The 24,149-nt window shown below is 36.2% G+C and overlaps 1 protein-coding gene across 7 annotated transcripts in view; it reads left to right on the plus strand.

The window, feature by feature from the left end:
* Window positions 1–24,149, plus strand: part of PRKN (parkin RBR E3 ubiquitin protein ligase) — a 1,334,302-nt gene that overhangs the window by 224,609 nt on the left and 1,085,544 nt on the right. For 4 of the 7 annotated variants that reach the window (XM_028494768.1, XM_028494775.1, XM_028494770.1 and 1 more), the window contains exons 1-2: window positions 20,629–20,665; window positions 21,877–21,933. The exons of 1 other annotated variant lie outside the window; for it this stretch is intronic. In XM_028494768.1, the coding sequence (XP_028350569.1) occupies window positions 20,656–20,665; window positions 21,877–21,933 (67 nt within the window). In that variant the 5' untranslated portion in view covers window positions 20,629–20,655. Of the gene's footprint in view, window positions 1–20,628; window positions 20,666–21,876; window positions 21,934–23,408; window positions 23,557–24,149 lie in introns of those variants that run through there. 2 more of the 7 variants (XM_028494774.2, XM_028494769.2) reach the window with 2 other exon arrangements.

Here is a 24,149-nt window from a genome sequence, read left to right on the forward strand (position 1 = left end):
CACGGGCCCAGCCGCTCCGCGGCATGTGGAATCCTCCCGGGCCGGGGCACGAACCCGCGTCCCCTGCATCGGCAGGCGGACTCTCAACCGCTGCGCCACCAGGGAAGCCCTGGAAATCACATTTTTGACATTACTGTCAGTCACTTTCAACATGAATAATTTTACTTTTTCTTTAGAGAACCCTGATCCACAGACTGAATCAAGGGAGTGATATTCAAGAGCAGAAAAGTAATATCTAATTATAAGTCAATTTTAAATCCTATTTCTCAGAGTAAGCTCTACAGTTGTTCATAAAACTAAACAAATATGTGTCAGTGCTTCTTATATGAGAGGCTGTGGTAAGTTGTATGGGAAGAAAATCTCACAATGAATAAATAACATATTTACCCTCTAGGGCGATCTAGGAATTTGCACTCTACTGAAAGTACAGATACATAAGCTAGGAACCCTAAGGTGAGGGTAAGTGGGGTACAGTAAATGTTTTTAGGGTTACCAAACAATGGAGGAGGATATAGGAAGGCTTATAAAGGGGTATACTTTGGAAAGAGCTCCTCAAAGGTTAGCTTCTTCATGGTTAATGAAACATGGTGGGAAGAGTATTCCAGAGAAAATGCACGGTTTGGAAAATATATATATTAATTATGGCATAAGAATATAAAGCATAATCTGGAAGCAAGCTCATTGTGGCTGGTGTTTAGGGAGTAGAGGGAGGCCATGGCTAAGAGGAGTAGGCTGAGAAGACTGGATATCGAAAGGGGAAAGTATAGTGGGAAACAGGTTGAAAAAGAAATTGTGAAGGGCTTTAAATACCTAATGAAGAACTTTGAATATCATTCTCGATGAAAGAGCTTTTAAAAAGAGAAGGGGCATAGTGAGATCTGTCTGGCAATTGCTTTTCCTCTAGTAAGCCAGTGGTTCTGGAAACATTCTATTGATATTAGTGAGGGATCATAGATGCAGAATGCCTGTGCAGATTCATGAATTAGTGTGTTTATCACATGCTTGAAAGGCCTAGGAGGTGACATATTCATCAGAGACTTTATTTTGTGATTGCCTACAATATCATCATGAGCAAGAATAGCCAATCTGTCCTGCTTTGTTTCAAGTCCAAGGGACTCACCTTAATTTACTGGTACCTACCTAGTATAGATGTTGGTAGGACTTGATGAAGTACCTTAGATCAGCATTGTAAAAATATTAAGGAGACAGATTGTGCTCTTAAATGAGTTTTCAGGAAAAAGACATCAAATTTTCTCTAGTGTATATTCTGGCTTTATTTTATTTTAATTTTTTAACCCCCTCAGAGAGTCAGATGCATTTGCTCAGTGACTTACCTCTTCATTGAGCATTAGACTGGAGGTAGAGTATCCACTGTCTTTCCTTCAGAGCAGTTGAAACTTTGGTCCCAGGTTAGATTCCAGTGTAGGTGAGAGACACGGTTTTGGAACCAGACACATTTGTGCTTATCCTGAGCTCCTCCATTTATCTGTATAATCTTGGGCAACTTAGGGAGTCTCTCTACCTTCTTTTTGCTTGTGCACATAAGGATGACAATGACAGGTTTGCAGGCTTCCTGTGGCTAATGATTCAAAAACACCTGGCGTAGGACCCAGACATGAATGATAGAAATAGAATTGTAATTATCTTTATCATCATTATTCTTGTGGCTGGATTATCATGTTTGCTAATTTTCCCTTGCTTAGGGGGTTGATCAGTGAAGAATTTAAATTGCTGCCTCTTCCGAGACTGGACATCGTTCTGACCCGTCCAGTTGGCCTGTGCTTGCCATTTCCATGTTCTGCACTGCTTCTTTTCTCTCAGTTAGCAAGCCTATCGCTTTTGTTTCACCCATTTGTCTTCCTTGAGGAAGATAGCGTATTCATAATGCACTTAATAAGATTTGCTAAACTTTTTTTTAAACTTATATAATTTATGAGTCTGCAATATTATTGTATGCCACTTTAGAGAAGTCTCAGGACTAAAATTTTAGAGGTTTATAGTTGTGAACCCTGCCCTTAAAAAGTGTGATGTCTTAAGCTTTCAGAGATGTGATGCAGGCAGCCCTGTGCCTGCCCTCTCCAGGTATATACACATGCGCACATGCACACACACACACGCACACACAGTTTTTATCTCTTTCTTCTCTCTCCATTTCTTGTCTTCTCCGCTAACAGCGTGTCTGCTGCTTACTGGTTCCTATTTTATTCTGATCTTCCCTCTCAGTTTCTCTCTTTACTCCCTCTTCTGTTATTTCTCCCATTCTTCTCAAGCTTGGTATTACAGGGCTAGACTTTGAAGTTAGCATTTTGCTCTGCTTGAGTTGGCTTTTGACTCTTCACACTAGACACCGTAATCCTAGGAGCCGTTACATCTAGTGAGCCCTTAATAAGGACGGAGTGAATGGGAGCCCTAGCCCTGTGGACCAAGATTATTTGACTGTGCATTTTCAGAGACTGTTTTTTTGTTAAATGGTGATGAGTTTTTAATATTTTTCCTGGTCTCAGGGAGTCTGGCATGAAAGCTATTCCTCAGATTATTGTTATTAATATTGTTGATAAAAAGTAGCAAATATATGTAAAGCATATAAGAAGGTAGATATGATTCATTATCTTGAGTTTACTTTTTTTCTGCAGGGGAAAATGAAGAATTCTCAGAGGAATTTGTATAATTTAAAAAAATCTATTTCACTTTAAATTCAATTTTCACATGCTGTTTTTAATAATGACAGTATCAGTATGTTCTTGAGCCTTCATGCTTTTCCTTTTCCTTTTGCTACATTGGGCCTATAGTATCAGGCCTGCCCATACCCTGAAGCCCAGCTCTGGCCCAACATAGGAAATATCCTGCCTCTGGTGGCATTATTCCTGTCTTAATATCTGATCTCTTGATATTAAGAGTTTCTAATCATCTGGTCATCAGATCAGTGCTTTGAACCCTCCTGCCCAATCCCCTTGGGGTGGAGACCTCCAGGAGCTGGCTGATTTTTCTTGCCTTAGATGATCTCTCTGGACTTCACCCTGGTCTGCTTGTTATATGGTATCAGTCATCATATCCTCAATCTAACAAATTTTAATCTTTGGATCTTGTAATGTTGCTTCATGATTAACTTGTTTTACGTTTTCCCTGAAAACTTTCTTTGAACATAGCTTTTTGTTACTAATATTACTATCAACATTTAGATTTAATAGACTATTTTAAAACAAATAGAATTTATTGCAAAAAATTTTAATACTTTTTTCCTGTGATTTGCTGAAAAGCTCTGAATTTATATTATGGGCTTGAAGATCATGTTTATAACATAGTAGTAAGTAGTCTCCCATATTCATTTTTTCTTTAATTATTTACCTTTTTTTAGTTGAAATAGGATTTAATGGTTTCTCAATAAAAACTGAATAACCTAAAAAGAAGTATAGTTGTTTCTAAAAGAAGTGTTCAAACATATTTTCACAATTTATTCATTCAATATATGCAGGAGAAAATTAAATACAGATAAGTTACTCTTCCTGACAGGTTAAAGAAGTTAGGTATATGGAATGTCCCAGCTGTATTATTGGAAAATAAATAAGATGTATTATTCTGGTTTATCTTCCCTTTGTCATTCTTAACATTAGGTTAAGATGGATATTCCACCTATGGTATTATGTTAAGTAAATATTTCTGTACTTTGTTCTTTCAAAGATATTAAATCATTTGAATACTATTTTCCAGCTTCATATGAGTGGGGAAAGGCCCTTCTATTACTAATAAAACAAACAAATCTGCAGTCCTGGAGTCATCCATATTACCTTTAAAATGCCATGTTTTAATTAAACTAATTGAAAAGATTGGAACTCTTCTTCATTAAATGGTTGTTGCAGCTGAAAGACTGGTGGGAAACCAGCTATGTTTTTTTCATCATTTTAAAACAAAGACTAACCTAAATTGTTTAAAGTCTATAATTGCAACACTTTTAATAGATTAATTCATATTCAGTGTTACGGGTAGAGTCGTGTTAATATAGTAACCTGAGAATGCAAACTGTGCTATTTCTAAACTTCCCATTAACATATGGCCTGACAGCTTGTTTGTAGAACTGTGCCTTCCAATATGGTAGCCATTAGCCACACGTGGCTAGTCTGAAATGAATTGTGCTGTAATTGAAAACACACACCACATTTCAAAAGCAGTATGAAAAAGTAGAATTTACAATTATTTTCTTAATACTTTCTATATTAAATGTTGAAGTGATAATATTTTGGATATACATAAAATATAATTAATTTCATCCTTTTCTTTTTTTTTTTTTTTGTGGTATGCGGGCCTCCCTCTGCTGCGGCCTCTCCCGTTGCGGGGCACAGGCTCCGGACGCGCAGGCTCAGCGGCCACGGCTCACGGGCCCAGCCGCTCCGCGGCACGCGGGATCCTCCCAGACCGGGGCGCGAACCCGGTTCCCCTGCATCGGCAGGCAGACGCGCAACCACCGCGCCACCAGGGAAGCCCCATCCTTTTCTTTTTACTTTGTAAAATTTTGCCACTAGAAGACTAAAAATTACGTATGTGGCTCACATTTATAACTTGTATTATACTAGGAAGATTAAGTGGGTGGTGTACAAATGCCACGCCCTTTGCAGGTAGGCATTGAAAAATGATTATATCTAATGTCAAACTTAATGTTGGGAAAAGTAAAGAAATGCATTTGGAGAAAATTAATTCAAATTGTGCTTACTTGATAACAAGGCTTAGAGTCATTATGTCCCATTCTTTGAAGGTAGTAGTTTAGTATAACGCTTTTACCTAAAAGACCAAAATGCAAGACAGCACTTACTTGCAAAAGACAAACAATTACTTTCCAATCTGTACTTAAAATTATGGTACTTTCCTACTTGAAATATCCGATTCTGGTAAGCACCCTAACAAAGATTCAGAAAGGCTAAAAGAGTTTCAGGGGAGATAAAATGATCAAGGAATTCATATTTTATGATGGCACATGTGGAGAAGTTAGGTCTTCCTGGGTTAAAAAAGATAAAATTAAGCAATTTTGAAAGGCAGGTAGTAGGTTCAGCAATTTTTACTTAGTGCTTTCTTTCAAGGACCTGAACAGAAATAACAGCTATTAAAAAAGTACAAGAACTTATACCTCAATTGAATAAGTTTAGCCCACCAAAATCCAAAACATCACAACTATAGGTTTCTGGAGTAGCTGGCTACAACATTCAGGTATATACTGTGGCACTGCCTTGCAAGTGCAATTATTTAATATTGAGGCTGTCATGTGGGTTTTCAGCCCATAAGTGAGGGACTGTACAACTCAACATTATGTTGAATTATTTGTTCCAAACAGCTTTGGAATATTTTCTCAAATTCCACTAAGTTATTCAGAAAATGTAAGGAAGTGTCTTACTCCATGATGTGACAGAGGTCAAAAGTATAAATAAGTTCTACATATGTTTAAATCAATAAGGATTAAATGTATATTTTTAGAGCTGTTCTGTCATTATGTAGAAGGCAAAATTCTCTAGTATCATTGACTTGATGTGCATCAATTGATCTAACTAAAATGGAAATTCTTCATGTTTAATGTTCTTATGTACTTAGCCAACACAGGGCATTTACTAAGTGTCATTTGATGATGATAGCTTTTTATATCTTCTTAAATCTAAAGACAGCCCACAAAGATGATGATAGATGCTGCCGTTCCAATTAAGGGATTTGTTTTATCAATTCCAAAAAGACTAATGTTCTAATAATTTTAATAGTGCGGTAAAATATGAAACCACAAAAATGCCACAAGAGTGGAAAAAATAAGCCTAAATCTGCATTTGTATATATGCATATATCATGCTATTAAAAGATCAGAAATATATTCGTCTTTTAATTTTTATCCTTATTCATAATTTGTAAATTTTAATAATGAGCGTTGTATTTATTTTATAATTTTTAAAATGGACATTTTTGATGTGTAAGAACTCAGACCCAAGAGAACACATTAATATCTAATACTTTAGTAAATGGCAAAATATATTTTATTAATGGTTGCAAAGTATAAATAATTAATTATAAATCATTGTTTTGCAGTGGTGATGAGCAAAGCAATAGATTAGAGTGGAAGGGAGAAAATACAGCAGTGATAAAGGCAAAAGGTGCTGACACAGTTTTTGTGACTGAAACAAATGGCTGTATCCATCATAACTTCTAACTTAAAAAGAAGAGATGAATGAGTTTCTCTAGCATAGCTTTGCCTCAGACTAGCACTAAGTAGCCTTATTGTTCCAAGCCATTTAGAATGTAAGCGTCACAAGTGTAGCGATTTTTGCCTATTTACTTTTGCCTATTTCACTTTTGCAACCATGGCACCTGTAACAGTGCCTAACAAAAGCAGTATTAGGTAAATGAATGAATGAATGAAAAGTAATCCTTCCCAATTTTTATATCACTTTTCATTATACCATAGAATATAAAGATCTTAGAATCTAGCAATCATTTGATCCAGTTACCTATTCAATGTTCACGTCTCTCACATGATACCTTTGTCAACAGGACATCCCAGCAGCCATGGGAAACCTGCCATTGGTGGAGAACTCTTGTTCTTGTGAGGCGGTTCAGGCTTTCTCAGGACAGTGCTGTTAGTTAGCCCTTATGTATAGTGAATCAAAGTCCCTCTTCCTGTAGTTTTCTAGTTCTTTGCCCTGGGATCATAAATAAGGGGTCTAGTATTTCTTCCACATACCTGCCCTTTGAATACTTGAAGACATTTATCAGCTCCTTCCTTCCCCACCATTCACTCACCCTCTCTTCATATATTCCACCTTCCGATGCAGATTCTTCAGTAGTATAAGACTTTTAGCAATTCCACGTTCTGTAGCAGCAAGAGTCCTCATTATCATCTTGGCTGATTCCTCTGAATTTTTTTATAGTGTGGTACCCACTTCTGAGCATACTAGTCTGAGTTCTGAGTGTGGTCTGACTGGCACCGGACTGATTACTGCTTTGTAAATGCACTGAAGATGAAATGAGTTTCTATGACAGCTGTGTCACAATAGATTTTACAAAGAGTACTCTAAGTTAAAATCCCTATGTGATTTTTATGAGTGGTCCTATTCCGTATCACCTCCATTTTGTAGATATTTAGTTGGCATTTTGAACTTGCGAGTAGGACCATCTATTTATCTGAGTTAAATTTCATTTAAAAAGTTCATCCCAGCCTTCTAGACAGTTATCATCTCTTGGATTTTGATTCGTTTATTGCTTCTGTTTTCTTTTCCTATGATTTTTATATGATGTTGATAGTAGCACACTCTATATATTCATCCAGTGTACTACTTTTAAAATGATGTTAATAGTACAGGGGATAGATCTGTGCTAAGTTGCTGGAAAACATATGCACTCTTCCAGGTAAGAGATTACACATAATACTTGTATTGTTCTCACATCAAGCTCAGTACTTGGATGGTAGGAGCTGCTCAGCAAATATTTGCTGCACTGAATGAGCTGTTGAACACGCTCCACACTCTTGGAGTGGAACTCTTCACCCAACCATTTTATTGTACCTAATCTGTTAGCAGGGCTACTATCCAACCCACATTTCTGCATTTGAAAACAAAAATATAATGAAAAATATTGCCAAATGCCTTGGTGAAATGTGTGTGTCCTACATTTATGAAATTATCAAATAATTAAGAAGTGATATCTCCTGTTCTACACTCACAAGCCAAGTTACCATGTACTCTTTCCAGCACTTGACGAACACTGAGTAAATGGCAATTGAATGAATTCAACATTTTCTCTCAGTCCAGCTACTGTATGCAAATCTTTATGAACAAAGGTATTTCTGGGAGGCACTCATGATAGCAGTAACAGACATAAAGTTTGTGATTCACTTCAACATTTTTAGCACACCTCGTAAGTACTAGGTATTGGAATTACAAACATGAGGGTTGCACGCTCTGGTGAAGAGAATGTTATATTTATTGATTCAGTTGCTATATATGGAGCAATCCGTATATGCGAGGCATTTTATTAGTTCTTGCCGATTCAAAGAGGCGAAGTCCCTGCCCTGCTTACATTTTAATAAATAGCAAGCAAACAAGTAATCTGATAGTAAGAACCAGGGCAGTAATAAACAAGGTGATGAGAGAATGACGGGGGAGACCACTTAATTAGGGTGGTCATGAGAAGATCTTATGTGAAAATGGCATTTGAGGTACAATCCAAAGGATGAACGTGGGCTTTGTAAAGATATGGGAAGAGTGTTTCAGGCCGAGGGACTAGCAAACACCAAGACATAAAATTCAGAAAGAGTTTGGCTTATTTCAGAAACACAAAGAAGAAGCCAGTATGGCTGCAGCATGGTGAGCAATGTAGCTGAGCATGGTGCGTTGAAGGTTAGAGGAGAGAAGGAGCCAGGTGATGTAGCCCTACAGGTTGTAATAAGGAGCGTGGATTTTCTTTTGTGAACAACAGGAAGTAATTGAGAGGTTTTAAGTAGGAAACAACATGACTTTATTCTTGGGTCAAGAGATTCATCTGACTGCTTTGGGGAGGAACAGGTATACAGGAGAAAGACCTGTTAAAAGGGTATTGCTCTTATCAAGAGAGAGATAATGGTGGAGACAGTGGTGATAGAAGTAGAAAAATCCAAGATGTATTTTGGAGATAGAACCAAGGGCTTAATGATAAGAAAGGTAAGGGAAAGGAATACATTGATGATGGCTGCTGTGTTTTTGGCATTAAGCCATTTATTGTTGGCACTACAGTGAAGACTAAGAGAGGAGCTGGTGGTGTGGAAGGAATGTTTGATGACAAATAAGATAAATTGTGGTAAGTGCTCTAATGAGAACCTACTGTACTTCATACATGTTTATAGTATTCATTCATCCTATTTTTATTGAGCAGCTAGTATGTGCCAGACATTGGGGATAAAGTAGTGAACAATATAGACACAAATCCTGGTCTTCATGATGAAGTATGTCTGATATTGATAAATACTGTGGAGGAAAAGAAAGAAGGGAGTAAGGGTTAGGTGTGCCAAGTGAGGGGATTATTTGTGGTTTTAAAGAGCATAGTCGAGAGGGATTCCCCCCAGAGTTGACGTTTTAGCAAGGACTTGTAATATTAATAAATAAATGTAACAATAGAATCATAGGAATAATTCATGATAATTGAACTCAGTGTATTTTTATTTACCATAGTTGCTTATGTATGTCACCTACTAGTCTGCTAGAACTTGGGGATAAAAGTAGGAGATGGCTTCTTTGCTGCTAATTTCTTGAACAAGGCAACTGTTATGTGCAATACACAGGAATAGTTCTTATTACCTTGCTTAAAGTTGAGAAATTAGCCAAATCCATCTAACCTTTAAATAAATTAATAGAGTTTAAAAGGACAAAAAGTGAAAAACAGAGAATAGTGGTCTTTATTTTATTCTGCAATAGAAGCAGATGCAACAATGGCATATAAAAAAGTAAGGTGTCAGCTTTTATTCAAAATTAACAATAGCATAATACCTGGGGCACAGGTGAATATTAAGTGTTAACGCGCACAGCCCATTCTGCAGATTATCACTTCTACGTCCTAAGACAAGTCCAGGCACATTTCACTTCATAACACAGGTTGTAAGGGAACAAAGAGAAAAGCAATGAGAAGTGTTATTTTCTTGAAGTGATTTATCACAGCTGTTGCTTCATCAATACATATATAAACTTCCACATCATCAAAAAGGGTAGTAGCTATTTCTGCAATCAATCTAGAAATAATAAGCTGAGCATGTTTCTTTATTAGCTTCTGTTATAAACATAAAAATATATATCTGCAAGTATGTCAAGAAAAGAAAAATATTGGTGGTTCTGGTATTTTCTTTCAGTACTAGTTATTTGGAGTTGTCATCTTAAGGAATAATATAATAAAAATACTGATATACTGAAATACATTAAGATATATTAGTCACCATATAACTAGAGGTTGCAGATAGGAAGAGAGAGAGAGAGTAAAATTTGAGTGTGATGTTCTTGTGATAACTTTGTTAAATTCTTAAATATTATCATACCCTCCTCCTAACTCAATTTTGGTGGATTTTCCAGGGCATATAAAACCTATGGAAGAATTTAGCCATGATTAAATTTTCATATTATATGTTATACGGGACAAAATTTTCCATATCAGTGTGTGCAGGTGAAATCAACGTTGTATTTTTTACTTGCCATTAGCACTTGACTTTAATTAATATAACATTAATATTTCTTATTCTATCTTGAAATTTGTAAAGAAATACCACCGTTTAGCTAAATAATACCTGCAGAAAAAAAATTGTTTGCATTTTGGTGTCTTTGGAACACTGAAGTCATTTGTTTAATCTGTTTCTTCTAACATAATATTAGAATTCCGTTTCTTTGATCACCATTTTTATTGACATCATTTATGCCAAACATGAAAATGCAGCAGATATATTGCAGCTTGAAAATAATATTCACTTATTAGTGATATGTATCTGTACTCTTTATACCGAAATGAGTGATCATTCCTTTATATGAAGAAAAGGCCAGAAAAATATAATCCTAAAATCTAATTCCATCACTACTTTCAAATTACGTTCGACCTAAGAATTTATAAGAACCATAAATGAGTAAGACAGGTGTCTAAAGTCATCATATGGGATGAAGTGGAGATATTTTAAAAGTCACATGGTATTAAAAAGGTGTCTCTTCTAAGTATTGGGTCGATATTGGGTGGTCATTCTAGTTAATGCACTAGTCCCCTTGTTGCCCTGTTCCCTGCGGTGCACGCAAACACACGGCCACACAAGCCAGATTGCCCCACTCCTGTGTCATCCGTCACAATTTACCATTTTACCTTTCACATAGTTTCCTAAACTAGAAATCTTTTCTTTCTCCTCTGATCATAAAGAACCGAAAACCATGAATTACATGATTTTTGACATTGTGCAACCTGAAAATGCTCTGGCACATACACGATTGAGCTAAAACAGGGGCACATGGCTTGTCTAAGTCAGGCAATCTCCTATTTGGGTTTTCTCATCTTAAAAATAAGTAATCATAGGGGCTTCCCTGGTGGCGCAGTGGTTGCGCGTCCGCCTGCCGATGCAGGGGAACCGGGTTCGCGCCCCGGTCTGGGAGGATCCCACGTGCCGCGGAGCGGCTGGGCCCGTGAGCCGTGGCCGCTGAGCCTGCGCGTCCGGAGCCTGTGCTCCGCAACGGGAGAGGCCACAACCGAGGGAGGCCCGCATACCACAAAAAAAAAAAAAAAAAAAAAAAAGTAATCATAGAATTTTTGTTCTATTTAATGAATGCAATTTTTCTGTTATCAGGAAACTAAGTAACTTTTTAAAGTTTAAAATTAAGTTAATTTAGAGGCATTTCCTCCATTTTAAAGTATAACAAGAAATACAGATGAATGAGGGAAAGAAAATAGAATCGTCTGTAATCTCATTGATCTTCATGTATCCAGGTTGGAGAAGGAGTCAAATATAATCACATACAGGGATATTTTGTTGCCATTACATTCAGAAATCTTTTTAAACTGTTATGGGGCTTAGCTCTTTTTCAGTAGTTTCAGTAAATCCCAACCTGTGATGCCCATCAAGCCTCAGCCTGTCATTAGTAGTATTTGCATGTCCTTCCACTTGGTCCTAAGAACACCCTGTTTTACTGGGTGTCCAGTGCCGAAGGACTGATTTGGGAGAGGGCATTAAGGGATAAATGTGGGCATGCCTTCTCACACTGGAATAGCAATTTTTGCTTCCTCTCCGTAAACAGGGCGTTTATGTCTCCACTTCACATTTCACAGGCAGCTGCCTCCTGTCTTTTAAAGATGGATTTTCACCTCTTTTATGTTATGTAGTTAGTACTTTTTCAATGCCATAAAGTTAGCACCCATCACAGCTTTCTCTCCCCAGGACTGATTTTTTTTTTTAACTGAGATATAACTGATATATAACATTATAGTTCTTTTAGATGCTAGACTGAATTCTTAATCCAAATTCATTTTGTAAAATATTCAGGACTTTTATTAGCCAAATCAGACTCTTTCTCATATTCAGTGATTTCAAACTATATTACAAAGCTATAGCTTTTCTGGGGGGGTTAATGAAAATATTTTGGAACTAGGTAGTGGTGAACAACTAGAGTGGTTGTGTAACTCTGTGAATATACTGAAAACCAATAATTGTGCACTTTAAAAGGGTGAGTTTTGGCACACATGAGGGGTGGAGTGGTGGGTGCTGAGAGTGGTTGAGGACCTGGAAACATACCTTGGAGGGTTAGGTAGCCCCTCTCCCCAAGCTTTTGGAGGAAAGGCCCCAGGTGTCCCCACTTGCCCCATCTCAAGGCGGGGTACGTGGCTGCTGGCCCTCGAGAGAAGTTTAAAAAAAAGTGAATGTTATGGTATATGAATTACATCTCAGTTAAAAAGAGATCGATCTTTCTAATTCTGAAAGAAAATCAGAAGCTTTGTGAAACAATAATGTGAACTTATATTGTTGAAATGTAATGAAAAGCATAGTAAAATTTCTGGAAGCCTCCTTCAAAGTCAGGTATAGAATTACTGTTATGGAAGGTGAACCTTTCGTGAGAAAAGACAATTTAACAAAGCTTGAAATCCAACCTGTAGGTGGTCACCAAACTGGGGATCTAAAATTGGAGGAAAACAAAGGGTAGTTCTGTAAATAGCAACAGCAATCAGGGGATAGATTTAGAGATGTCAAAGAAGGACTAGTTGAGAGAGAAGCTAGCCCACTTCTTGGAGTTGCCTGAAAGGTTGGACACAGAGGATTTGACTATACCACTGGCTTTTCTCTGCTATATTTATAGAGGTGATATCTGGGAAGGCAGCTTAATATACAAAGATCTGGATGATAATATTTGGAGGAGAAGATTTTCACATACTCTGGGAGTTTTTAGGCAAGCACCCTCTCCATTGGGGTGAGGAGTGCTGAATATGGGTATGTTACACAGTTGGAGGACCATGGTCAATGTGAAGGCCTCTGAGCATCTCAGCAGCCATGAGAATACCTGGGTCGAAGATTGGCCTGTTGATCGTCTCAGGGTGTTTACTGTAGTGACAAGGTTGTTAACATTTATTACAAAGGCTGAGGAGAGCTTTTAAAACACACATTTGTAGATAAATTTGTAATGAAATGGGACATGACTTTGAAAGTTTGCTCTACCTGCACATGAGTGCTGTATTATTTGGGAAAATTCTAGATTTTTAAAAATCAAACTTCAATTTTTCTTTAAGAAAATAAAAAGCTTATGATAAATGATTAAAATCTTGGAAAAGGTGAATGAAATACTTTGTCATTTAATTATGAGTGATTTGTGCAGGTTATTTATTTAGTTAGTCAATATATCTATATATCTATATCTATGTAATACTGGATTCCTGATACCCATTTATGAGATACATTCAATTAGGATTAAAGACTTACGTGTGAAAAATCAAAAAAGAGTAATTACCTTTTAATCAGCACGAGCAAGTTCTCAAAAGTGAAAAGGAAAACGACTGTGTCATTTTTCTAAGTTAGCATATGCTGCACCAGATTGTTAGATTGTTAGGATTCTTTACGTTGAAAGTACTTATACTAGTTAATGAAAGTGTTTTTGAAGCTTAAGCATTACTTAGTGATCTCATCTCAAACAAAACAAATGAACAAAAAAACCCCAAGAAAACAAAAAGAGAAAAACAAGATAGGGAGTGTTCTTGATTAAAATAGAGACTTGTATTTTATTTCAGCCCAGAGTGCATTTTTATTTTAGTTTCTAAATGTGTTTTATGGAGTGCCAAAAAAATAAAAACAGAAAACACCCTAGAGAGTGAGAACATAATGCCTAAGGCAGGGAATTGATAGGCAGTGGCAAAAACCATGAAGGGTCTATGATTTCACCCTCTTTGTAAGCTAAATTCGGCCTGCCACAGTTGCGTGGATGCTGGTAGAAGACATGAGACTTCTGGGTCAGAGAATAGGATCATTTGTTACTCACAGCAACATCAGTAGCCATGCTCTCAGCATCCCCCCCGCCCCAGTCCCCATAGGGCAATGTGAAGAGGGCCAGGTGACACCTGCACTCACAGTGGGTGGCATTAAAGTAGAGGAACCTGAAAGTTAGGGAACCTAAATCTTTTATAAAAGACAGTAAGCATGCCTGCCCTTTGATCCAGATGTTTGCTATACAAACACCCATGAAAAGACTGTGCAGCATGGAGGGTAGTGAAGCAAAATTGTAGAAACCCCAAAGACCCAATGGAGAATGATATCCTGATAGAAAGATTTGAGTTGAATTCTTCCTTTTTTGTGGCAGAGATTAACATTATACTGATTTAATGGAAAACTTTTTGCTTTAAATAATCTTTACCATAATGTTTGTTGTAGCTCCTCAAGAGTGATCATTTGAAGTAGGTTCAGAGCATTGCCCACATTTAATAATGAAGAGTTAAATGATTTAATACAAACTCTTGCAGAGACTTTGCGTCAAAGCAAATACTCACATGTTCAAAGATGAGTTTTAATTTACTGGACTAAATAAAGTTCTCATTGACTCCTTATCTTGAACTTCAGGTATTTAGCCTTAAAATTATCTACTGGACCTATGATATTTTCTATCAGTGTTAAAATTTGGAAAGTACTTGTCCATCTATCAGAGCACATAGTTGTTATTACAGAAGGACCTGTAGAACCCTGTGTGATGAGAGGCTAAGAAACACATTAGATTCTTAACCCTTAAAGCTTATATTGAAGGAGACTATGTGTGTGTCTATGTATTTATATGTATACACACATAAATTTGTTGTAAACATCAAGTTGAAGTGAAATGGCATGATGTTTTTGATAGTTACAGTTGACCCTTGCAAACATGGATTTGAACTGGATGGGCCCACTTATAATGTGGATTTTTCTTCAATAGTAAATACTATAATACTACATGATTTGCAGTTGGTTAAATCTGCGGATGCAGAACCTCGGACACCAAGGAACCATGGATGTTGAGAAACTACATATATGGAGGCCGACCATAAGTTACATGTGGATTTTCGACTTCTTAGAGGGTTGGCACCCCTAACTCCCGAGTTGTTCAAGGGTCAACTTTGTATTAATCTACATAGTAGAACTAGAGATGCCTTTGTAAGAAACCATACACAATCACACAACTGATGCCCAATTTAATTAACAGTAGACATTTGTTAACCAAATATTGGCCTCAGGTGTGAAGTTCATAATCATGATACAACTTTTAGAATATCATACAGTTCAGAATATAAACATGTAGATATTTTAACATATTCCTTTTTAAATGTGGGATACCCAGATGAGTTAACATATTGTCTGAATATTGAAAGATTGTTCTTTTGTACAATAGAAAACTTAGCCTTTTAAAAGTTTTAAGAGACACGTTTAGAGTTCTCAAAATTATTTAAGACACTTAGTGCTATCTGGTCACTCGCAACTGCAAATATATCCATCCATTATAATACTGATATCCTCATGGCTAATGAAAACACCTTGTTTTTTCCTAAAAGAGTAATTAGTATACTATGACTTTTCTTCTGTCACAATAAAAAAAATATCCACTTGAAAATCCCTTACTTATTTTTCTGTATCTGCCATAAATTTTCCTTTATCTCTGAAATATTTTTAACTCCTCCAGGCTTTAGCCACTCCCTCTTCTCTGTTCTCAAAGCATTCGGTATATTACACATGGTACAAACCCTAATATTAACATACAGCACGTTGTAGTGCATAATTCTTTTTTGTCATCTCTGCCCCCAGGCTGTGTTATTCATTTTTGTGGCATCAGTTTCTAGCACTGTGCCTAGCACATAGATAACTTATTCAGTAAATATTTGTTGAAAGTACGAACGAATGAATTTTAATGTCACCAGCAATTTGTTCTAAATCTTATTCATACTGACTTTAGAGCATATGGAAATTAGAACAGTGTTAATAATTGAAGCAAATTAGAGTTTCTGTGTTAACATTGAAATATATGTTGTCTTTTTTTCATACCATTAGCACTAGTCTGGGTCCTAAAAGCACTGCTAGGTACAGCAACTGTGAGATATTTAACAACAAAACTTTACCACATTATAAAAACAAACATCTAAATGCAAAAGGTGATGTTTATGAATTTTTTAAGTTTCTTCCTGTAATTGCAGGCTTCGCTGATGAGTAAAAATAGGAAAGAAAGCCATTTAAGATTAAGTGAATGCACATTCATTTATTTGCTTATTCCCAAAGTACTAAGTAACTGTCTTTTGCCAAGTACTTTAACAAGTGATGACTAGAGATGTTTCGGGGGGAGTTGTGGGTAGAAAGCTATACTGAGATATAATTGACATACTAAAAGTTTCACCCATTTAAAGTGTAAATTCAGTGTTTTTTGGTATATTCAGAGTTCTGCAACTATCACCACTATCAGTTTTAGAAGATTTCAACACCCCGAAGAGAAACCCCTACCCTTTAGCAGTAACTCTCATTTCTCCCCAAACGCTCTCCACTACCGCCCCAGTCAACCACTAATATACTTTCTGTGTCTAAAGATTTGCCTGTTCTGGATACTTAATATGAATGGAATAATATAACTTGTAGTCTTTTGTAACGGGCTTGTTTTATAATACTTAGTATTTAAGTTTCATTAATGTTGTAGTATGAATCAGTACTTCATCCCTTTTTAATTACCACAAAATATTTCATTGTATGAATATACCACATGTGTTCATATATCCATTTATTAATTAATCCATCTTCTGGCTGTTAAAAAGGAGGCTGATATGAACATTCATGTATAAGGTTTTACATGGACATATGTTTTCATTTCTCTTGAGTATATGCTTAGGAGTAGAATTGCTGGGTTATACGGTAACTCTATATGTTTAACTGTCTGAGGAGCTGCCAGACTGTTTTCCAAAGTGACTGCACCATTTTACATTCCCACCAGCAATGTATGAAGTTCCAGTTTCTTCACATCTATAGAGATTTTAAGAGACGATTTTAACAAATATATCTAAGTGGAGCTTAAGAATGTAACATCATTTTGATGACTACCAGAAAGCCATTTTCCAATTTATTTTGGAAAATGTGGTTAATTTTTATTGTTTAGTTATAGCTGCTAACATTTACTGAGTGTCCACAATATACATGTAGTCAGCTATTTAATCCTTGTAGCAACCCTAGAAAGTAGGCATCAATGCTGTTTTTACTTTTGAGGGTATTAAAGCATGGAAAGGTTTAGTGACACATCAGGAAGGTTGAGAAGAGAGTTCACCCAGGTGGCCTGGCTTGAGAGCTCTGTATCTGAATTCACACTCTGCCCTGGCACATGTTGAGTGGTGCTGCCACAGGTTTAAGTCTTTGCTGGGAAGTTAGAAAATATATTCGCAAAGGGAATTTTGTATTTTAAGTTTAAGAATGAAGCTATAGTGTAAGTTTTGGTCTATGGGACAAAGACTCTCTAACCATTTTGTTAACCATTAATTATGAATTGTATTAAGTCAATGGAAGACATTTCTTATACACAATTAGTACTATCATTTAGTGAATGTTTACTGTGTGCCAGACACTCTTTCAAGTGTGTTTCTTCATTCACTCAACAGTAATGTGATGCTGACTTTAGAAGAGATTAGCTTAAACGTCTTTAATGCACGGATCAATAATGTATATTAGCTCACAGTGAAAACATTTACTTCTTCCTTTCTTTTACTCAATTCAAATAATTTAATTATATTCATTTTCTTCATCTTGAAAATTAGTGGCTAACGGGCACATGAAAATATGTCCAACATCATGAATTATTGGAGAAATGCAAATTGAAACCACAGTGAGGTGCTACCTCATACCTGTCAGAATGACTATCATGAAAAAATCTACAAATAACAAATGTTGGAGAGGATGTGGAGAAAAGGGAACCCTTGTATACTGTTGATGGGGATGTAAATTGGTGCAACCACTATGGAAAATAGTATGGAGGTTCCTCAAAAAACTAAAAATAGAACTACCATATGATCCAATTCCACTCCTGGATATATATCCAGAAAAATTGAAAACACTAATTCAAAAACATGCACCCCAGTGTTCACAGCAGCACTGTTTACAATATCCTGGACATGGAAGCAATCCACAAATAGATGTTTTAATATGTCAACAGACTACTGGATTAAAAAAGTGATATATCTATATATATGAATATATACATGAATTTATATATATGTGAATATTATTTGGCCATAAAAAGAATGAAATACTGCCATTTGCAACAATATGGATGGACCTAGAGAATATTATGCTTAGTGAAATAAGTAAGACAGAGAAAGACAAATACTGTATATCACTTATACATGAAATCTAAAAAATAATACAAATGAATGTATATGCAAAACAGAAGCAGACTCATAGACATAGAAAACAAACTTGTGGTTACCATATGGGGGGGGCGAATTAGAAGTGTGGAATTAACAAATACAAACTACTATACATAAGCTAGATGAGCAACAAAGATATACTGTATAGCACAGGGAATTATACCCATTATCTTGTAATAACCTATAATGGAGTATAATCTGCAAAAATAATCACTATGCTGTACACTTGAAACTAACACAACATTGTAAATCATCTATACTTCAGTACAAAAAAAATAAGTGAAATAAATTTGCCGTAGTGTCACATGGAAAATTTCCAATAGCAAGAAAAGAATTAAAGATAAAGGCCTATAAGTTGCCATTAAAAACAACAACAGCAAAAAGCTGGGGCAAATTAATTTTATTCGCAAAGAGAGCAAGCTATCCCATCTCTGGGAGGGAAAGACATAAACTGGGAACATTTAATATCATTATATGTTTATATAATACTAGCTTTCCCTAAAATGTCCCTCCTATCAGAAAAACTGTATTTCTTGGATATCTTTATAAACCTCTTTTTGATTGAAGCAACTGAGAATGCAAAATTGTTTGAAAATTGTTTCTGTAAAAAAGAGCAAATAAAATATTTCAAAAATATTTTATTAGTGATTGAGCAAACAAAAATACAAAGAAACAAAACCGTGGAACAGCAGTACAGTGTGATCTCAAGTTTGTGTCCACATCACTAAATTGCTGCTTGTTTCCACCAATTGACTCTTAAGTAGGATGACTTTTCAGTTTGGGGTTGGTGCAGTTTTTATTTCTTTGTATTAATCAACTTCATTGTGATTTCATATTAATGTTATTATATTAGAGTCAGTAATCTATTTTGCTCAAATCTTGCACATTTTTTAAAAATTAATTAATTTATTTATTTATTTATGTTTGGCTGTGTTGGGTCTTCGTTTCTGTGCGAGGGCTTTCTCTAGTTGCGGCGAGCTGGGGCCACTCTTCATCGCGGTGCGCGGGCCTCTCACTGTCGCGGCCTCTCTTTTTGCGGAGCATAGGTTCCAGACGCGCAGGCTCAGTAGTTGTGGCTCATGGGCCCAGTTGCTCCGCAACATGTGGGATCTTCCCAGACCAGGGCTCGAACCCGTGTCCCCTGCATTGGCAGGCAGATTCTCAACCACTGCGCCACCAGGGAAGCCCAATCTTGCACATTTTTAAGTTGGTGTAAAATTTATTGTAGGCTTTAATATTCGCAGTATTGTCATACTGCTTATATTAAGGTTTAAATAATAAAACAATTGCATTTAAAAAAATGTTTTCAGTGGGATTTTAAAACTTTCATGATTTGCTTTTCACTATCTTCAGTTTAATAATACACAAAAAGCTCACCTTTAGTAGTAAGAAATTTTGTATTTCTTTTTCTCAAACTTGTTTTTCTTTTCCATTCCACCACAGAACTTTATCCTATTGTAATAAATCAGTCTTCCTTATTCATGGATTCCATATTTGCAAATTCATCTACGTGGTAAAATGTATTGTATTCTAACCTCAAAATCAATGCTTGCGGCACTTTCTCGGTCATTGACAGACAAATACAGAATGGTGAGGAAATTTGAGCGGCTCCCTGTGCAGATTCCTAGCTGAGACAGAACAAGGCTGTGCTCTGCTTTCTTGTTTCAGTTCTCATACTGTCAACAAGTGTCCTTTTTGTGCTCTATTTAGTGCTGTGTTTTCACATTTTTGTACTTTTTCTTACTGATTTTGCTCTTTAAAATGACCCCCAAGGCTAATGTTGAAATGCTGTCTAGTGTCCTAAGTACAGGAAGGCCGTGATGTGCCTTATGGAGAGAATATGTGTGTTAAAGAAGCTTCGTTCAGATATGAGTTTGATTGCTGCTGGCCATGAGTTCATTGTTCATGAATCAACTGTGTATATTAAATAAGGTGTCTTTAAACAGACACACACATAAAACAAGGCTATGTATTGATTGGTTGATGAAAATGTTGTGACCAGAGGCTCACAGGAACCTAACCCTGTATTTTTCCTAGGAGCAATGGTTCAGTATTCACTAGTTCAGTGTTTGTCGTGACTTTATAGAAACTAACTACCATAAATAACAAAAAATTGATTTAATTTTTTTTCACAGTTCAAGTTCTCATCATTTATTGATAAAGCAAAATAGTTCATGGCATTAGAGTCTAAGAAGCAGTCTATGCAAAATCATGATGAGTTGCAGGAGGAATAAGGCAATATTTTATTCTTCAAGTTATAGACATGGAATTAACCTGGCTTTCCTTGGACCGTAGGACTTTTGCTGGGAGGAAATGATGCAGTGTAAGAAAAATGGATTTTTTTTGTTTTAAATTTCTTTATGCATCTCTTTGAAACACATCTCTGCAACAAAAACATGTAAAAAAATTGAAATTTAAGATATATTTTTAAATTTCCTAGTATTGTAAACCTTGCTATTAACAATTTCTGCTGGATTGCAATATCATTAATTCTCTTTTTTAGTATAAAAATTATTAAAACAATCTAAATATCTTATATATTAGGATGAATAATTTGTTGGTGTTTTGACAAATAATTATTAAGCAAAAATTATATTAGAAATGCATCTCTTAATTAGATGGATTAGGTTCTTTTTCTAATTTATAACATGTATCTGTGGATAAGAATTACTTATTGCTAGAATGAAATAAGTTCAACATTATTTTGTCCTTTCCTTTTATTTTTATAGTTGTAAGCCCATGTTCTAATAAATAAGTATATGGGAAGAGAAGGGATTTTATTATAGCAATATTACTTTATTCTTTTAATGCCTTCAAGGTTATAAAATGAGAAAAATTGCTTAGTAAGTCTTCATTACAGTTATTTCAGTGATCTATCAATTTATAACTCAATTGAATCCAGCTGCAATTTTGCTGAAAGCAAAGAATTTGCAACTATCTACTTAGAAAACAATATATAGTCATTCACTTTTTCAGTTTCTGGGAAGTGTATCATATAGATTATGCCAAGATTTTTTAACTCACTATTAATTTTACTGACTTTTCTTTCATTTAGAGGCATTTTGTTCAATCCAATAAATTTTAAAAAGGTTGGGAAAATTGAAATATTGTTAATTTCAATACACCTTTGCCAATGCAGTGTTTATGATTGAATGCTTTTTTCTTACTTTAAGTATGTTTTTATCAAAGCCTTGGAGCTGCATATATAACTTTTTCGATTTGTGGAAAATGCCTGCCTTTTGGCATGATTGGCAAGACAAGTCTTTATCATATTAGTCAGTGAATAAGAGTTAATTTATCAGAAAAAAAAAATGGGCCCATGTAGCCATTTTGTTATTATTTAATTCTGATACCTCAGAATAAGGGTGAGTGGCTGTCTAGCTGGCTAGATGGCTGGGTGGGTGAGTGGAAAGGGGGCCAGCTGGTTGAATGGCTAGTTGGATGGCTAGAAAGGTGGATGGTTAAGTAAGGAATAGAACTTTGCCTGCAGTTCATGTCCTAAATGAAATAAGGCACTCTCACCTTGTATTACAGACAACAGTCTTATCTCTACTCTCCTGAGACTCAACCTGAGGAGGAATTGCTTCTTTGGTAAGACTGAGGGTGTGGAAGAGCTGGGATAGTTAAATACATTGGCATCCCTTTTGTCCCTCTTTACTCTAGCTGAATTCCTAACGACGCAACCTAACCCAGCAGTGATAATGGACTGAAATGACTAAAATACACTGTTCCTAATACCAGCTTTCACCCTAGTGTGTAAGAAGTCAAGCTCTACTGCAGGTTAATGGGACCTTGCTTAAAAGAGCCTTCTCAGTCACCAATAATTCAGGTTGTCCTTTTTTGACACCCTGTGGTAATGCAGCAGAGTGAAATTGGGGAAGAGTGAGTGGTATGCCTTTCTTTGTAAAATAGGAAAATGTTGATTTTGAAGAGAAGGTTGCACAAAAGATCTATTATGACACCTTAGCCATAGACATGTTTTCTGACATATTAGTCTTAAGGAAGCATATGTGAGAATTAGGAGGTGTAAGAATTACCCTGTTACACCCTCGGGTAACATATAGTCTTTGTGTGAAGTCACTGATCTAAAGGAGAGGGCTTCAGGACACAGCTGCTAGTTCCTGCTCCTTTCCTTATAAATCTTGGGTAAACCACTTTTCCTTCTTGTACATCTGTTTATTAATTTTAAAAGTAGGAGTAGTGAATGCTGTCACAATCATCTTTCAGAGCTGTTGTGAAGATTAACTGAGATAATGTCTACAAAAGCACTTTGAAAACTGAAAGCTCTATCTAAACATGAGATACCAGTATCAGTATCCTGCAGTCACTTTAGATCAATTACAGTGTACTCTAAAGCATAGAGAAATAGAACTCCATTCGGGAAAATCTTTCTTATTGAAAGAAAATAAAAGGTAGATTTTTTTTTAGTTACCTAAACATTAATATTGTACAACTGACATAGTAACCAAAATTTTTAAGCCATATGTTGGGCCTTAGGTAAGAGCTAATAATTGTTAAAACTTATAAGGCGCTAGGCACTTTTCTAAATACTTTGCATATATTAATTCATTGAATTCTCACAACCAATTGAGGCAGATACTGTTGCTAGCTCCTATTTTATAGAGAATAAACTGAGGACCAGAAACTGTGTGACATGATTACATAGTTGATAAGGGACAGTCGTAGGCTTTGAATCTCAGCAGGTAGTTCCAGAGTTCATGGTCTTAGCCATAATGCACACCTCTTGTTTTGTGGCTTCTTAATTACATTTTTCCTTCGTCCCATTCTCCACCTCCCATAATGTTACTTCCGTTAAATAATTAAAGAAGAAAATGGAAGAATTAATCAAAGAGATAAAAATAGTTGGGAGGGGGGCCGAGAGAGAGAAAGAGAAGAACCAATGCAAAATCCACTGGGTATGCCTTTGTCAAGGAATCACAGCAGTTGCCTTGGGGCCATAGATAATGTCTTTGCCTACAGTTTCTCTTGTCTACACCTCTAGACCTCCAGGTCTGTTACCCACTGAGGAGGGTAGGAAGGGCTCATTGTCATCTGTCTCTATCCAGGGAGGCTGGGAGCAGTGGAAGACCCATACATTCCAAGCCTGGCTAAATGAGGTACCAGGTACATCTCCCAACTCAAAGAAAGGAAGGAATGGAGGATGCGGAGTGTGATATTTGAGCCTTTTCTCCCACCTCAAATGGTGACAACACAGTTCAGTACCTCTTTTTTTTTTTCATAAGAATTTTGTATTTGAATCCATGTGATAATTAATATTGTCATCCTGGCTTCTCATACTTTTTTGCTCAGCATTTTTTTATTCATTTATTTTCAAACTATTTCTGTCTTTGTATGTAAAATGCGGCTCTTGTGGAAAGTACATAGTTGTGTCAACCTTGTTCTGTCCTGACAGTCTCTACCTTTTAATTGAAGTGTTATTTCATTAAAATTTAGCGTAATTATTGAAATGATTGAATTTGAGTGTATCATTTTATTATATGTTTTCTATTTACTTTTCCAGTTTTGCTCCTCTGTTACTCATTTACTGATTCTGGATGATTCAGTAGTTTGTAGAATTCCCTTGTAATTTTTATTTGCTTTTTGGCTCAACATTTTATTTTTTTTTTTGTGGCTGTGTTGGGTCTTCGTTGCTGCACGCAGGCTTTCTCTAGTTGCAGCGAGCTGGGGCTATTCTTCGTTGCCGTGTGTGGGCTTCTCATTGCGGTGGCTTCTCTTGTTGCGGAGCACAGGCTCTAGGAGCGCGGGCTTCAGTAGTTGTAGCACGCGGGCTCAGTAGTTGTGGCTCA

The sequence above is a fragment of the Physeter macrocephalus genome, chromosome 10, assembly GCF_002837175.3.
Source record: "Physeter macrocephalus isolate SW-GA chromosome 10, ASM283717v5, whole genome shotgun sequence".
Lineage (NCBI taxonomy): Eukaryota > Metazoa > Chordata > Mammalia > Artiodactyla > Physeteridae > Physeter > Physeter macrocephalus.